We start from the raw sequence: 15,935 nt of genomic DNA, 5'->3' as shown, positions 1-15,935 counted from the left end.
ACACACAGCTCTCAGTGGAGTTAGAAGTTCAGTGCACTTATTGGAAGTGCATTTATCAAAATTAATGTAATAACACCAGTGAAATCTTTTAGAGTAACAGAGGTATTATTTCTGGAAAAAAGGTTTAACACTAAAAGGGTTATTTTTTTTCAATGTTTGGACCAGTGACCTGAATTGAAAATTTGTGAGACAATATTACAGAACCAGAAGCAAGGAAGAATGATAGAAAATCCCAAACAGAAGAACTGAAAGACTTTTGGCTGCCATAAAAAGCTTTTGCCAGCTGGAAAGTCTGATGATTGCCAAAGGGGGGTTACTAAGGACTGGCTATGCAGGATGCCCAAATCTTTGCACATCACAGTGTGTTTAAGTTTTTTATTTTTGTTTAATTCATGACATGTAACATAATGATGCATTAATATTTGCTTAAAATATTTTAATACTTGCTTTCATATTCCTTATCCTATAGAGTCTATTTGCAACTTTTCAATTAAAACAATATATTTTTGTCAAGGAGTGGCTAAACATATATAATTATGTAAATAAAATTTAGATACATTTATACATAATTCAACAAACAATACTCTGACATAGTTGAAATATTTGGGAACTTTAGGACACTCAGTATGAAACAAAATTAAAACTAAATTCTGTGATGAGGGGATCTTTAAACTAAGAAACCTGTTGCACTACATCTATGAAAAAACGTATTCTTATATTAAAAACTAAAACTTAAACGCACAATAATATACTTCTACCTTGTTGGGTTTGAAAAAAAAAATTTAAATGTATAAAACAGGCAGCACAAAATGGAAGCTGAGGTATGTAAATGATGTTTCTGAAAGAACAGTCCTTTCCAAATATCCAGTATGATTATATGTTTAATCAGTTCTGTAGGCCTTAGTAGAACAATCAGAGCCTATAGAAGCTAGAATTCTGCAGCTTACTGCCTCCATCACAGCACCTGTCACTCTTGGGTGACATCAAGTGGTGAACAACCAATCTGTGGTCAGCTGGAGTGTGTTCCTATACACAGAGGACACAGGCTGGACTCTAACAACTTCTATACGAATGGAAGAGATTGAGACCAAGATGGTTTTTATTATAATAGAGGATATAAAATAAATATACATGATTTTTTTCCTAATTTGTACAGTGACATTTGCACAAAAGCAGCTAAATAAATGTGTTTTTCTTTTTTTTCTGTTAACTATTGCTGCCTTATCTATAAATGCTATAAAAAGATGACACATTTATCCATATATATATCTCCAACTTGTGTGTGTGCACTTATATGCACATGCACACACACGCATACACGCACACACACACACACGCACAATAGAGAGAGAAGAGTGGACAGACACCCCGACCTGCAAAGCATTCTGCTGGTGCAGCTCACTGAGAGCTTTGGGGAGTTAAGTGCATGAATCTTAATTTAAAACATTTAATTAAAATAACAGTCACAATTTTTTTTCCCTCAGACCACAATATTAAAATTTCTTCCACAACTGCTTATTAAAAGACGCTCTGAAGAGATAAAGGGTTACTGTAACCACGTGTTGTGACACAAGCCAAACAATGCTTGTTATTTAAATGGCACGACAGGCATTGAGGGCCTTGCAGAAGCTAAGCTTTGCAGATGGAGAGCCTGTCTGCCTGTACAAACTGTTATGAGAGCGACAATAAGTGTTTCTGTTCTGTTGGAAAAAGACAGGCACATGCAATACTATTAAACAGTAAGAAAAGTGAAAGGAGGACTAGAGGTGCACTAGATTTCATATAGGCGTGTCCTAATGTGTGTCTTCGACATCTACACAAAATTGTAACTTTAGTGTCTAAAGCAAGACATTAAAAAAAAAAACATTAAATACATTTTTATTTTACCACTAAATATTTAAGCAACAACAGTGCATTAAAAGACAATTCTTTTATCAATATCTCAATGAGAAATTCTTAAAATGATTTTATGTACAGCATTTGAAAACATAACTGCGCTTCAGTAATGTGTGAGGATAACATCTGTTAAAAGAGAAAAAAGAGACAACCCTTCATCAGGATTATTTGCAGTCTTGTGTGACACCATGGAGTGGAAAAAATATACTGTATGTTTTTAACTGCTAGCTTCCACAATGTGTAAATGCTACATAATAAGGAAAAATAAAAAGCACACTGAAAAAACAGCTAACTACTGAAGAGGATAATAGCCGTGTTAAAAATAAATCTCCGCCTTAAGATTATTACGTGTTTAAATTAAGATTTAAACAAATAATTCTGACATTTTCTCTCCAAATTTCAACTTGTAATTTAGAATTCTTGCCTCTTTCTGACGAATTACAGTATAATTACGCACTTGCCCTAATCCTCTTCTGCAGCTAACAGAGGAGTGTCTGAAAATAAAAACAGAATAAAAATGTCAATGAAAAAAAAATTCTCATGACATCTTTAGAACATGAATGATTTTAAAAAAAAGGCACCATCCACACAAATAAAAATGTGGATCATCATGATTTCTATAAAAAAGAAAAAAAAAAGACAACAAGACAAAACAAAAGAAACAGTGACACTGTGGAATACCTGCATGACAGACCACAAGAAGCCGGTAAGTGATTCAAAACTATGGCATCACCTTCCTTGTACTGTACACACTGACGTGGTATTAACACATTCAGTAACTAGACAAGATTTCATGTGAGCATATAGAGAGGAAGAAACTCTAAAATAACGTGAAATCTGATCTAGTTATAACTTGTTTGTTTGACAGAGGTCCCTTTCTATAGCTACTATAGTTAAGGCATAGGGAGGTTAAAAATGAGTATTATTCATAAATGTATGGTAAATAATAAATATGATTGTATACTATCCATATATATGTATTTCTTTACAATAGGTCATTTAGAGTACATTTCAGAATGCTGTGGAAAAAGGTCACAAGTGAGAGCTGTCTTGGACTACTGTATTCAATATTACACAAGGAGTGAATACGCATCATCCATCAAAATAGAATAAAACCTGTCAACTGCAAAACCTAAGCACAGGTGAAAGCTTTAGTCTGGGAGTATTTTTATTATTTTTTTGCATAGGAGTTGTCTGAGAGTAATTTGTCTCGCACCTGAGCCTTATGCTCAATAATACTTGTGACACCTCGTGGAGAGAGAAATTTACACCAAAGTGTCAATGTATCCATACTGCTACTCAGTTTGACTTTGAAAATACACACACTACAGGGAGGAGAAAACCTTTTAAATAGCTGCTGGTTTTAATCCCCATCAGATTAAAGTGAACAGGCAGTGTCCCCACCAATCTGTCCAAACACAACTGTTGAAACAATAAAACAAACAACTGAAGCAACACAGGTAAATGTGTATTTTGAATGGAAATTAATTACCTGAAGTTTGTCTTTAAAGCTGCATAACATAATATTTTTAGATTTAAAATAAATCAAATGACAGTGTAACTCGAAAAGAACCAAAGAGAATAATGCACCAATTCTGTAGTTCCCCTCAGATCTACTGAGCATTATTGTTTTGGTTGTCAAGGCTGCACTTCTGATGCTCTCATTTATCTCAATCACAGCCACAGGAAACTGGTTATAGTAGAGAAACTAGGACCCCCACGGTGAATTAGCTGCCTAGCAATGAACAGCAGACAGACGAAATTAGCAACAAGCTAGTATATGGAATAAAATATGTAGATTGGAAAGAGCCAGATGTCTTACTCAGAGCTTTGATGAGACCAAAAACAGCTAAAAGAATATTGATATTTGTGTTCAGGTGGGGAGGAAAACAACTCCAAATGAATGTAGCGCCAAGTCTTATTAGGTATATTAACATTATAAAACTACATTATGTCAATATTAAAAACATTAGAAAATTGATTTTCTTTTTTTGATTAGCTTTAACAAACACCATTTCCCATAATTCCTAGCTGACGTGAAATAACGCTATTGACCACTTATGCTGACTCAGCTTATATAACAGTGGCTTTTGAATATTAACAGTAAATTGCAGAAACCAAGTCATAACATTGATAAGGACCAGCACTGATAAATTGTCCTGGAAGGTTTAAATGATAAAATTATAGAAAAGAAAAATCTCGTTCTCTAATGTCCTGTTCTGTCTTGGCAACTCATTTAGCTTATGTGAACACGCTTCTTATTCAATGAAAGACTGTGCTGAGCAAATTACAGGCCAGTCTGGAGGTGACATGGGGACATCAACTCTCTATAATGTTTGTTATGCTGCCCCTAAAGTGGCCGAAAAAAATTAAGATTTCTAAAAAGCACAGATCCAGTCTGTAGATACATTTCTTAAACAATAACTGATGCTATTTGTTTTCTTTTGAAAACCAATCCTATACACATCCAATATTTGCAATTCAAATACTTAAAAAAAACATATTTGGAATGAAACTCTTCAGACTTTCAAGGACAAAGTCAGGAAGTTCACTCGCACACGTGCTACAAATCCCTTCTAATGTGTGTTTGTCATTAGTCTTTAAAAAAGGGAACACTAAAAATCATGAATCCACCTGGCTGCTGCAAACAAAGACATGGTGTGGAACAGCAAAGAAGTCACTACAAAGATTCATTACAAAGTCATCTTTGTTTTGATGCATGGAACAAAAAGAGATGCCTTTTAGTGATGGGCTTTATATACTGCTGATTACTGAAAGAAAGCAGGGAGGACCTGACATAACATTTCTTGACTTTTCAATAAAAATAAACACAACCCTTGAAACAGCAAATCTACTTGAAACAATACTTTTTCACAAAGGACAGAGACCCAGTTCTGTTTTCATCCACAAGGTGTCAGTTTTTCCTAAATAAAAGTCAGTTGCTGGGTGCGTTCTTTAATACAACTTAGTCCCGTGACTAAAGCAGGATCAGTGAGGATGGAGCAAGCTGTGTGGGAATCAAACATAGAAGGGAACCTCACTTTGCTCTCACTTATGTGTCTTTAGTGGTGAATGATGTTTTGAGATCCTTTACATTATAAGGTTAATGATACAACAATGTAAAAATACTCAAAGTAGCAAATTCTATATCTTCAGTTAATATACTTTAAGTACTCGAAGTTAAAGGACAGTAAACCATTATATATTTCTAGATTGCTTCTAGATTGTTATAGCTCGAATTAAAATCCGACATTTCTCTTCTGTGGTACAGCTAAATTTAAATATTTTTTCTATAATGTATAGGTTGGGCAATTCAGCCTGTAACATTAGAAAAGCAACCAAAAATTACAATTGTTAAAAGGCTTTTTAAAATATTTCTTTCCTGTTAGTGCAGCATAGAATATCTGAAAAGGCTTGAATGCAAAGAAATAATTAAGGTGTGTCTGCACTACAATTCTTAATAATTAAACTGTTCTTTGAGTGCTGGAGCTCAATTGGAGCTCAATTATGGACTAAAATGACTTGATCTGAAAAGGGTATTTACAGGAACCATGTATTACATTTAAAAGGTGATCATATGTTTTGTAAAGCTGCTGGATGTACCTTAGATTTTTTTCCAAACTTCTTTTACTATGGACATGCGCTTTCAAAATTCTGTGACCCACACTCATTGACCAACACTGTTAGCAGTGCAGAGATCTTTACTTCAAAAGGCTTATAAGCGAAGCTTGCCCTTCTAACCATTTGAAGAAGGTTGATTTTTTTCTGTTTTACCATTCAGTTTTCTAGCTTTATTCTAATTGCATAAGACTAAGACCTGAAGAGCTAGACACAGCGTGCAGGAGTGATGGAGGACTAAGCAGAGTGGATTAATTCCCAGTTGCATATTGTAGCTAGTAAACTAACTAGATAAGTGAAGCTCTTAAATAAATTGACCAAAAAGTATGCTACTCCATCTGAAATATAGTGCAAAAGAAGAAGCATCAAATAGAAAAACTGCAAGTGCAAGTACCTCAAATTTAAACATAAAGGAAGATTTTGACATACTAGGAAAGGCACTTTTTAATTTTTTGCCAAATTAGCTATTTTTTGAAGCTATGTAACAATCAATCCTGGTTGCGGCTGGTTGTCTGGTAACTGATCCAGGCCAAACAGATTGAATAAAAAGGAAAAAGACTACATTGCCATTTTTTACACTTAATACATGTAAATAAGAACTATAGTCCTTGTGGGTGGCGTTAACTTGTTGCTGGTGGTAGCTTCATACTTATGACACATGAAAGAGGTATCAAGGTTCCTTATCTAACTTGCAGCAGCTCATTTTGGAAAAGCAATCAATCGCTTTTCCAAAATGACAAAGTATCAACTATCTCTACGAGGTTTAGAACAGACGGACTCGTTATTTCAATGAACAAAGACATTATCATTTTGTATATAAAAATTGCAAAATAGAAAATAATACTTGCTGTATGAGCACAGCTGATTTCCACATACATCACTGCCTGCATGTATTAAAAAAACGCACCCATTGTATTTGAATGTGCCATAGTCATTATCGAATTTTTTCTCAGTGCTTGACCAAATGGGTTGGAGTGGAAGAGGATGGGTGACCCCATGTTTGTTCCAGCTCTTTGCAGATTGGTTCAGTTCTAATAAGTAAAAGGATAACATGCATTTAAAAAAACAACACACTGTACACACACACACACACACACACACACACACACACACACACACACACACATAGGGCAACAATAATATTAAAACTTAAAAAACAAAAAACAATCTGACATCAGGCAGTAACAGTCTTAAGAAGCATATAGGGGAGGGGGGCATACCGTTAGCTGCCCTGTACATTTACGCACACGTTCATGTTCATTGAGGGTCTTGAGTGTCCACGGTAAGACAGTTGTCACATCAAAGTGTGTACCCACAGCTCCTGAAGACGATAACACAGTAGAGGTGCTGGCCACAAACAAGAGGCGTCCAACTTCCTCAAAATGCTGTCATCTTCAGGGGAAACAAAGCTTGGCTGTCAGGTGATTCTTATCTCTAAAGGTAGTGGAGTATCAGAATATACAGAATTTAGAGCTGTAAAAAGATGGTTCTTATCTTCCAAATCCAAATCTAGATAAGGAGAGGTCGAAATATAGAAACCCTACAATAACAAGTTAAATTGCGCATTTAATATTTCCCTGCAACTGCATCAGCTGATGAGCTGATTGATCTGTGTAGAAACATTGCCTATATATCTTCTTAAAAGGACAGGGTTAGCTCACACTTTTCCTTAGGATTATCCAAGGTAATTGTACACCCGAGATGATAATAATTTTTCATCTTCTGTGCCATTTCTTCGAATAGCCTCTATAAGTAACAATATTTACAATGACATCAACTATCAAGGTAAACTTGAAAACTCTAGCAAACAAGCGAGAGAAAACTCAATTCAAAAAGGTGCTATGCAATGTACATATATGAACAGAGCTGCAATTCTTCCTTATAAAGAACTTATTTGTAAGTGCCACAGTTGTGAATCTGTGTGCGATACACCTTCACATCTATTTTCAGTTGTTTTAAAACTGGTTCATCAGCTAGAAGAGGCAGAATTTCTTGTTAAAATGTTTTGGTTCCTACGTTGCCTTAACGATACAGTGCCGTTGAAGACAGTCAGGTAAGAGGTAAATGGTGGGAGGCTGAAAATGGAGAATGGTAGACTTGGAATGATGCACAAGGGGGGGGGGGGTCTGACCAGGATGTGCTGGCCGAGCAGGTTCCGGTGAAGTTGTTGAAGGTTGGATGAAGGAGCAGTGGACTTTCCTACTGGTTCAGGAGGGTGTGGGAGCTTCAGTAACGGTGGGTCTGGTGGGTGTACTGGGAGCTCTGCTGAGATGATGACGAATATCCCATTGTGCTCTGGGGCTGGGTGGAACCTTGGACATTGCTTTGGTAACCAAGGCGGGAGCTGGAGTGCTGATAGAAAGGGATGGAGGAGGGAGTGAAGAGAAAACAAAGGAGTGAGCCGCTCAGTATTAATCAACATGTAAACTGTGACTGTATGTGAGCAGGTGCCATTAATTTGCTGTGTGTTTAACTAGAGCTGCAATCAATGAATTGATTCTAATGTGCATGGTCACATCACTAGGGTTACCCTGACTTTGCATCAGAGCCTACAAATGAATGGAAAAGCCAGGATTACACCCTAGGGGTATAACCTGACATTGGTGTTTACATCCTTTTCTATGAGGGCCAACAAAAGGAAAAATGTTGCATTACTGAAATTACAGTGCATAGAAAGTATTCACCCACTTGGAAGTTTTTACCTTTTTACAGAAAAATTCTAAATTGTAATCCAAAAGTCAAATAGTTTGTTTCCTCTTATCTGAATCTATAGATCTATTTGTAAACATGGCCCATTTTCTGTCTAATTCAGTTGACTTTCACATAGAAAAAAGATCAACGGCTTTCAGCTTGTCCCTTCAGGGGTCGCCCCAGTGGAATGTGTTCTGCACATTGATTTGGCATGAGTTTTACACTGGATGCCCTTCCTACTGTGACCCTCATTTTTATCCGGGCTGAGGGGGGTCCATACCTGGTGGAGTGAGATTTGAAACCACAGCCTTCTGCATCCCAACCCATTGCTCTACCACTGAGTCACCAGGCCCCCTTCTTTTAACATAGAAAAAGTATTCAAACTAAAATGTGACTACACAAGAGTATTCTTGTAGATAATGAGGATTCTGTGCCTGTCAATACTCCTATGATTAAAAAAATGCTATGTAATGTGGAATTTTTTTTTAAATGTATAAGAGTGATTCATGCTTTGTACAGAACATTAACAAGCCATTTAGCAAAACTCTGCTGTTTGAGGTTGGCTCAAGATTGGATCACATTCTCACCACAAAAAAACTGCTCTAGCATTTATTTTGGACCGGGGTTTGGTCTTTGACTTCGAGTGTGATTTCTGAAAATCACCTGAATAAAGTGAATGTGTTAATAAACTGTAGTATAAATATACATGAATCTCTGCAGGGTAGCCTTGTGAGGGTAAAATCAATGCAACAAAATACAGAAAAATGGTGGAGGAAAACCTTTTCACCTCACAGATGACAAGAAGCTTGTTTTGAGTAACAGGGTTTGGCTGAACAGATTACATACCAACGTATCACTTCATCTATAGAGCAGAATGATTGGACAGTGAGATCGCCTATGGGGTAGGGGCATGTGGGATCAATGATGGGAAAAGTAGGACGCTGACAGGGACAGCACTGGCCCACTACTGTAGCAGCCCTACTGGTATGTCTATGCACTGCACTGCTTTATTTATACCTCTGCTGGGACTATCTCACACACCCCTGCCATAAATATCTCTCTATGTGATATACTTACAGTATATTTAGTACACCCCTTCACGTGGCCTCGCTGATAGAGAGCACTCAAACAGGGACAAAAGAGGTCAAAGCTGTCACCTCTATCCCACTGCGATTTGTACATTCATTGACACACACGCTCACTGTCAATGTCCTTATTTCATCAGACTCTCTCCACCACTCAAAACTCTCCCTCTCTTTAGGAATGTGATAAGGCTCAAGCTTAAGATAAATATGACGCCAAGGGAGGAAACAAAAGCTAGCAGGCACCTTGATGGTTAGACTTGTCCCATGTCAAAGCCCCTGCAGCAAACAAACATTTGAATATAGGAACTTCTAGATCTTATATCAGCTTTTACAGCTCTACTGCCTTTAGAATATTACATAAAAAGGAAATTTCAAGGTGGATGGAATTTAATATTTTTTTTAGCCTCCGCTGCTTAAGGTCTAACAAGTTAATGAAGTTAATAAGTGTTTTATTATTAAGGTGTCTAAACTTCTGTTTTGTTAGTTATCTTAGTTTTGTGTTTATTTTTTTATGTACTGTAATTTGATTCCTCTGTTATTTTCTTATTTCTCCTGCACATTTTGTTTTGTTTTGTTTTTCCTTCCAAAGAATACACTTCCCTAACCTGGTACTCTGACTGTAGCACCCCTGTGCCTGAGGAGGCCCCAGAGGGCCCAATCCGAGGTTTCTTGTTGGGCGGCCCTTGGTCCTGGCCGTGTTGTAAACCCCCACCGGCGGTGGCCCCTGTGGCTCCGGCAGTGCCATTTGTCTGGACCGAGCTCTGCTGAGAAGGTGCCTGCTGGGCTGCTGTCTGCTGCTGGTTCTGGGCCTGAGTCTGGCCCGTCGTCTGCTGGTGCTGCTGGGTCTGGTTCTGCAGAAGGCAACACAGGACAACGAACAGAAGCTTAACACCAGTGAGCCTGGCTGTAGCAAAACGGGCAGATATAATCTGATTAGAAACCAAAAACTAAGTGTGTGTGTGAAATCAGTTTGGTCTTTTTGTTCTAGGATCTGTTTTTTCTATTTTTATCTGTGGTCTGTTGTTTTTTAACACTGCTTGTTTGACCCACTTTGCCACTGATATAACTCCTACATCATTGTACTAGGCAAAACAACATCAAAATAGTAGCAACTGGAGCTTTACATGAGAAACCATTGTACCAATGATAAACCGAAGTAAATGAGCTCCAGGTCAACACTTTGTAATATTTAGAAACTACTGATGGTTTATGTTGTTTGTTTCTGTCTGTTTTATGTGCCATACATAACATTTATTACACCTTTGTACATTTTTAGAAGCAGCCAGCTGCTAGCTCACCCTAATGAGCTTTCCCGATGACCTCACTGCATCTGGGTACAACTCAATAGATTTTATTTCTCTTAAATTTGTAAACTTGCATTTTTCTATGAATTTTTGTTAGTACCTGAACCTAATAACTCAGTAGCAGCTAAAACCAATGGCTTTCTAGCCCTGACTTTTAATGATGATGTAGTGTGGTCTTATAAAAAAAATAAGACACACTCTCTGTTTCTGCAGTCTGCACCTTCAATGCAAAGTGCTTCTATTATGAAAGCTACCATTGTATGCATGAAACTGAAAGGATTTATACAGTTGTGTATATCTCACTTTGGCAATTTGCCAACATTATTTTCATGCTGTAACTTCCCTGGATGATAGGTAGACAAATACCTTCTCCGTTTTCTCCTCTGGCTCGTCTTCATTGAGAAACTCTCGTTTTGGGTAGGGGATCTGACATCCAGCAAACACACTGGAAATAATTAGACATACATCAGTGATTATGAGGTTTCTCCGTTAACAAATGGAACTACAATGTTTTCTCTAGATCAACCAAACACATTCCTGTCCTAAAAACAGGTTTTTTCTCATTCAAGACAAAGCCGACCTCCTGCAAAAGTTTACTAAGCCTCACTCAGTGGTTGGTAGAGGGTCCTCCAGGAAGTATGGGTCCTGAAGCGCCTGTTCTGATGTGATTCTTTTGGTGGGGTCCATGGTGAGAAGTTTCTGGAGCTGCAGACAGAATAATAACACTTAGAAAGGTACATAACCATAAGGCAAAGGTAAAATTGCTTTTTATTGTTTCACACAACAAGTGATATTTCGGGCCAGTATGAATGTTTGAGGCCCCGTGACCTGCAAATAAGACTGAGCTTTCTTGGCTTAAGATTTCATTCAGTGCCAGACGCAGCAAAGCATCACCACAGCATAACCAGACTCTTTGTCTACAATACACATTCTACTTCTGTGATATCTGGGGTTGATTTTTGTCATGCAGCTACATCCAGGTTTGCTACAGACCCAGACTTTAAACTTAACATTATTTTCAGCTGTATTCACAGGAGCATCAAGCTGCTTGGATATGGTCTTAAAAACTTTACCTTAAACATGTTTTTCTATGATTTCCTTTTTGATTTTCTCAGACATCCTTTTGCTTTCTCTTGTCCATGTTCAGCGTGGTGCACACAATGGCACCAAAGTAACTAATTACTTTTCTATAATTAAGATAGGCTGAACGACTCACTACGAGATTAAAGACGTGTAATGCTAATTACAAGAAACAGGAAAACACACAGTTTAGAAAATCAATATCATCTAATTATATCTATGGTTTTCTAGGGCATACAAAATAAATCTGTGCTTGCAGTTTCCATCACGGACCAACACAGAGAGACATACACACAGACAAAAAATTCACACTCACATTCACATCTACAGGCAATTTAGAGTCACCAATTAACCTAACATGCATGTCTTTGGACTGTGGAAGGAAACTGGAAGAAATCCATGCAATCTCCCAGTTGTTGGTTCAATCCCCGGCTCCCCTGGTCACATGTCGAAGTCTCCTTGAGTAAGACACTAAACCCCAACTTAGTTCCTCCTGGTGAGTGTTGGCCAGCTGCATAACAACTCCCCCATCGGTGTATGAGAGTGTGTGTGATTGTGAGTGTCAATGGGTGAATAAGAAGCAATGTAAAGTGCTTTGAATTCCAATAGGTAGAATGTGCTATATAACTGCAGACCATTTAACATGCAAACTCTACACAGAAAGGCTATGGCCGAAAAGGGATTTGAACAAGGGACATTTGAGGAGTGAGGCAGCAGTACAAACCACTGCACCACTGTGTTCCCCGGAGTTTTAATTTCTTTTATTACATAACACATGATGTTAAATCAAAACTTAAAAGCAAAATCTGATTTTAAATTTATTTATTTAAACCGTTTTCTTTTATCACTGTCCATTACCATTAATTTCAGAGAAGCCACATATTGCACTGTGGTACAAAACATATTCATACACTTTCTGATTGCACTGCACCTCACAATACACATTTCAAACATACTGTATATGGGTTTTCATACTGTATATGGGTTTTCATATGTAGTTTAATGTGTGTAGCCGTGTGAGCATGAACAGGGTGTTCACAAACAAAAAAAGGCCTGATACTCTCTCTTTGGAAAAAAAAAGAAACTTAATTGTTTTTTTACAAAAACTCTCTGTTGTCTGTTTCATAAATATAAAAATTCTCACTTAACTGCATCCTTGCCATATTTATCATAGATAAAGTATGTATGCACAAAGAAGAAAGAAAGAAACTGCTGTCAACTATTATCTATCAAAGATGTCTACTATGACACATAACTTCCACATACTGTGTCCATTAGGTTAAAACAAAAGAAAGTTTACGAAAAAAAAAATCTTTACATAATGCGTGTATGTACTCATGACAATGTGAGGACCAGTTTAAGTCTAAGTTTAAGGACATTTTAGCTGATCCTCATATCTTTAAAGAGCTGTTTGAGAGTTAAGATTTGCTTTCAATGTTCAGGTTAGCATCAGGTTCAGAGTCAGGCCTAGGGTAAAGGGCTAGGTAATACACATTGTAATGAGTGTGTGTGTGTATGTGTGTACATGCACATACCAACAAGAAAACTTTGCTGTCGGGTTTGACTTTATGCTTCTCCATGTATTTGATTAAGCTACTGTTTGCGTACCTGTCAGACCAGAGAACACAAAGGCATTCTTAAAGAAGTAGCTAGTGTTATTTTTATTAGTCTGATGATGGTCAGATCATCATAGCATCCACTCACGTCGTTCTCCTGAAGTCCTTCTGCAGTGTGGGGTACTCTGGCATTTTCCTAATGTCTTCCCAGTCCTTATCTGTAGAATACACACAAACTTTATACAGTACAAGGTTCAGTGTTTTTGGTTTTGCCAATTTGAAAACATGATTTAAATACACAGAACAGACGAGATTAAACCTCTTGTCTATAATTATATGTCTGTGCATACTCAAAAGTTCATTGCATTATGCTGTTTGTAGTTTTAGTTGTGTGCAGTTTGTGCAGACCTGCAGGGAAACCCATGACACTGAATATCCGGTCCAGCTGGTCGTGGTGGAAGGGGTTACTCGTCTTTATGTCTTCTTGGCGACAGTGAAAGATGGGCTCCGATGTTAGCAGCTCTGCAAAGATGCAGCCAATTGCCCAAATATCTGATGCACACACACACACACACACAAACATAAACACACACACACACATACGCACACGCAGACGCCACTTAGTCTGAGTTTTCTTGTACATTAGCTACAGTTCATTAGTCTTCCAGGAATTATTAAAGGTCTATTTTTCAAGTCTGCTGCAGCATGACTTTAACAGTACATTTGCACTGCTCATAGTATGTTTAACCTTTGTTGAAGAGCTGGTATGAGGGATCAGAGAAGAAACAATAGGTTAGAAATTGGGCATGACATGTAAGACATGTCCCTATCCTCACTGGAACAGTGGAGGCTAAAGTTATGTGGCATGCCCAGTAAACGACACAGTGGCACCTACTGAGTGTGAACCACTGTGACCACAGTGTTGTTTCATATTCCCGGAATGATAAATATAGACATGTAGACACAGCTCCTTTACACTGTTGAAGATCATGGATCACATGAGCACTCAGATCCTCTCAGCCAGTAATATGCATTCCTATTCACATTGAAGGGCTACTGCAGACTTACCAATAGCTTTGGTATAATGCCGGGCACCTAGCAGAAGCTCAGGGGCCCTGTACCAGAATGTCACCACCACAGGATCCAGGTCTGCCAGCGGCTTGAGGGGAGAGTTAAAGAGTCTGGCAAAACCCATGTCAGCTGCAAGAAGCAGTGAGAGAAGACAGTTGCGATTAGCAAAGATATTAGCAAAATTTAAGACCTGGAGCGTGTGGATTTTGACCGTTAGAATTTCAGGGCTGAATAATTTAACTGAGCACAAACATCTTAACAAAATGAGAAGCCAACCATTGTCCTAGCTTAAACAAACAAAGAAGAGCACTTTATCTTTTATTGAGATGGAAAAAAAATTGACTCACAGTCATAAAGACATTCTATGTGAGTACTTACTAGACACTTCTGCAGAGGCCTAAATCAGGAGGAAAAAAATATCTCTTTATAAGCAGATCTCAATCCATCACAATTTGACCAAAGTATATGCTCCTTTTTTCCATATATTTCGCAGTAAGAAACCATCTAATAATTTCATTTTCTGCAAAATACATAATTTTTCATAGGTCCATAGTAGTTGCCTAAAAACAATATATAATTTAGACTTTTGGCAGCTGTTGTAGGTTTTTTCCCCTTGGTTTAACGTCTCAGGTTATACAGTTTCAGTGCTTTTGCTATGTATTTCTGTTTTAAATAAATAATTTGAATCTTTGTTCAGCCCATTTTTCCCAGTTTTCCCATAATGACATTTTCCATTAAATACATATTTCTTAAAAAAGCCCTTGCAAACTCTTCTAAACAAAGTTCATTTAGTTCACGCTTATACATTTTTTGCATTCTGAAACAAAAGAATCATGTCATCTGTATTTTTATTTAATTTAGTATTTTTGCTAAAAAGACAACAAAATAAAGAATTTAAACTTTCTATTCCAGTCTGTCTCAGGCCCAACACAGAGATACATAAATAATGAGATGCATAAATAATGCACTCTTGCTTCACCTGATTTGGGAACACACGTTGTTTACTCAGAGAGTGACAGCTCAAACCTTACAGTAAATATGAAATTTGATCTGGAGAAACATGAACTCACCCCTGCTATCATATATGTTTTTATTTTACTTTACAATTCCTTTATGAAAGACAAACAATCTACTGTACCTATGAGGGCGGGCAATGTGGATCTAAAATGATAAATCCAGTAATTTAGTTTCAAGTGACAATATAATATGTTAACACTTAAATAAATACATAAATAAATAACATAGTACAAAATAAAAATCAACTGTTGGTATGTAATAAATATCTCTTGAGCTCTAATACTTTTTTGCTGGAGTAGCTCTGTGGAATAACAGTCATTTAGTGGAGACAAATCCTCACTAGCACCAGCTGCAGCTGCATTAAAACAAATATTTAGGACTATTATTTGGTAAACAGGGTTTAAAAATAGATTCCAGCGCAGCAGCCGTAGCCTCCAACAGTCTCTTGGCCAGCTTGGCTTACGTAATAGCACTGATCTGAGTTTGCAAATGACCTCTGACAGAGGAGGTTAAACACCACGTCTTCTAGGACCCTTCAATGACTCAACAGCCTCACTGACCTGTTGTCATTATAATAGAAGAGTGTTTTGTTTGTCTAATTTACAACTTTGGATGAG

General features: G+C 37.4%; 1 protein-coding gene across 2 annotated transcripts in view; it reads right to left on the bottom strand.

Annotated features, from left to right (window-relative positions):
• Positions 1 to 361: 361 nt before the first annotated feature.
• cdk19 (cyclin dependent kinase 19) overlaps positions 362 to 15,935 on the bottom strand; it is a 60,435-nt gene continuing 44,861 nt past the window's right edge. Inside the window, exons 6-13 of one of the 2 annotated variants that reach the window (XM_067482099.1) lie at positions 14,299 to 14,430; positions 13,639 to 13,782; positions 13,379 to 13,448; positions 13,210 to 13,282; positions 11,202 to 11,299; positions 10,961 to 11,039; positions 9,896 to 10,141; positions 362 to 7,866 (exon numbers count right to left, since the gene is read on the bottom strand). In XM_067482099.1, coding sequence (XP_067338200.1) covers positions 7,741 to 7,866; positions 9,896 to 10,141; positions 10,961 to 11,039; positions 11,202 to 11,299; positions 13,210 to 13,282; positions 13,379 to 13,448; positions 13,639 to 13,782; positions 14,299 to 14,430 — 968 coding nt within the window. In that variant the 3' untranslated portion in view covers positions 362 to 7,740. The remainder of the gene's footprint in view (positions 7,867 to 9,895; positions 10,142 to 10,960; positions 11,040 to 11,201; positions 11,300 to 13,209; positions 13,283 to 13,378; positions 13,449 to 13,638; positions 13,783 to 14,298; positions 14,431 to 15,935) is intronic. The other variant, XM_067482100.1, reaches the window with a different exon arrangement.

This window comes from Channa argus, chromosome 17 (assembly GCF_033026475.1).
Source record: "Channa argus isolate prfri chromosome 17, Channa argus male v1.0, whole genome shotgun sequence".
NCBI classification, from domain to species: Eukaryota; Metazoa; Chordata; class Actinopteri; order Anabantiformes; family Channidae; genus Channa; species Channa argus.
The sequence above is the reverse complement of the archived record's forward strand: the minus strand, read 5'-3'. Positions and strand labels throughout refer to the sequence as shown.